At 57.1% G+C, this 723-nt stretch overlaps 1 protein-coding gene across 1 annotated transcript in view; it reads left to right on the top strand.

Moving 5' to 3' along the window:
* SUPT16H (SPT16 homolog, facilitates chromatin remodeling subunit) overlaps positions 1-723 on the top strand; it is an 18290-nt gene that overhangs the window by 13496 nt on the left and 4071 nt on the right. Inside the window, exon 12 of the mRNA XM_027703678.1 lies at positions 320-489. Within this exon, the coding sequence (XP_027559479.1) occupies positions 320-489 (170 nt within the window). The remainder of the gene's footprint in view (positions 1-319; positions 490-723) is intronic.

Below are 723 nucleotides of genomic sequence, written 5' to 3'. Positions count from 1 at the left end.
GGTTCCCAGCTATCCCAGGTGTGCCCAGGTGTGCCCAGGTGTATCCACGTGTATCCAATTCAGTGTCCCAGCTATCCCAGGTGCCCCCAGGTGTCTCCAGGTGTGCCCAGGTGCCCCCAGGTGACTCACCTGTCCTGTTTCAGCCCCCGTTCGTGGTGACCCTGGATGAGGTGGAGCTGATCCACTTCCCCCAGGTGTGCCCAGGTGTGCCCAGGTGTATCCAGGTGTATCCAATTCAGTGTCCCAGGGGTTCCCAGCTCTCCCAGGTGTCTCCAGGTGTTCTCACCTGCCCCCAGGTGACTCACCTGTCCCATTTCAGCCCCCGTTCGTGGTGACCCTGGACGAGGTGGAGCTGATCCACTTCGAGCGCGTCCAGTTCCACCTGAAGAACTTCGACCTGGTGATCGTGTACAAGGACTACGCGCGCAAGGTGACCATGATCAACGCCATCCCCGTCGCCTCCCTCGACCCCATCAAGGAGTGGCTCAAGTGAGGACAGTTTTGGGGCGTTTCGGGGCTTTTTTGGGGCTTTTTGGGGCGTTTTCGGCGGTTTTTTGGTGTTTGGGAAACGGGTTTTTTTGGGTCTTTTGAGGGGTTGGTTTGGGCCTGTGTTGGGTTGGCTTGGGGCTCCTTAAGGAGGTTTGAGGGTCTCTTGGGGTCTTTAGGGGTGTTTTGTGTATTTTTGGGTGATTTGGGGTTTTTTGGGGGGTTTTGGGGTTTTTT

The sequence above is a fragment of the Neopelma chrysocephalum genome, unplaced genomic scaffold, assembly GCF_003984885.1.
Source record: "Neopelma chrysocephalum unplaced genomic scaffold, ASM398488v2 Primary Assembly neopelma1_250, whole genome shotgun sequence".
Classification (NCBI taxonomy): domain Eukaryota; kingdom Metazoa; phylum Chordata; class Aves; order Passeriformes; family Pipridae; genus Neopelma; species Neopelma chrysocephalum.
This window is presented reverse-complemented; position numbering and strand designations above follow the sequence as displayed.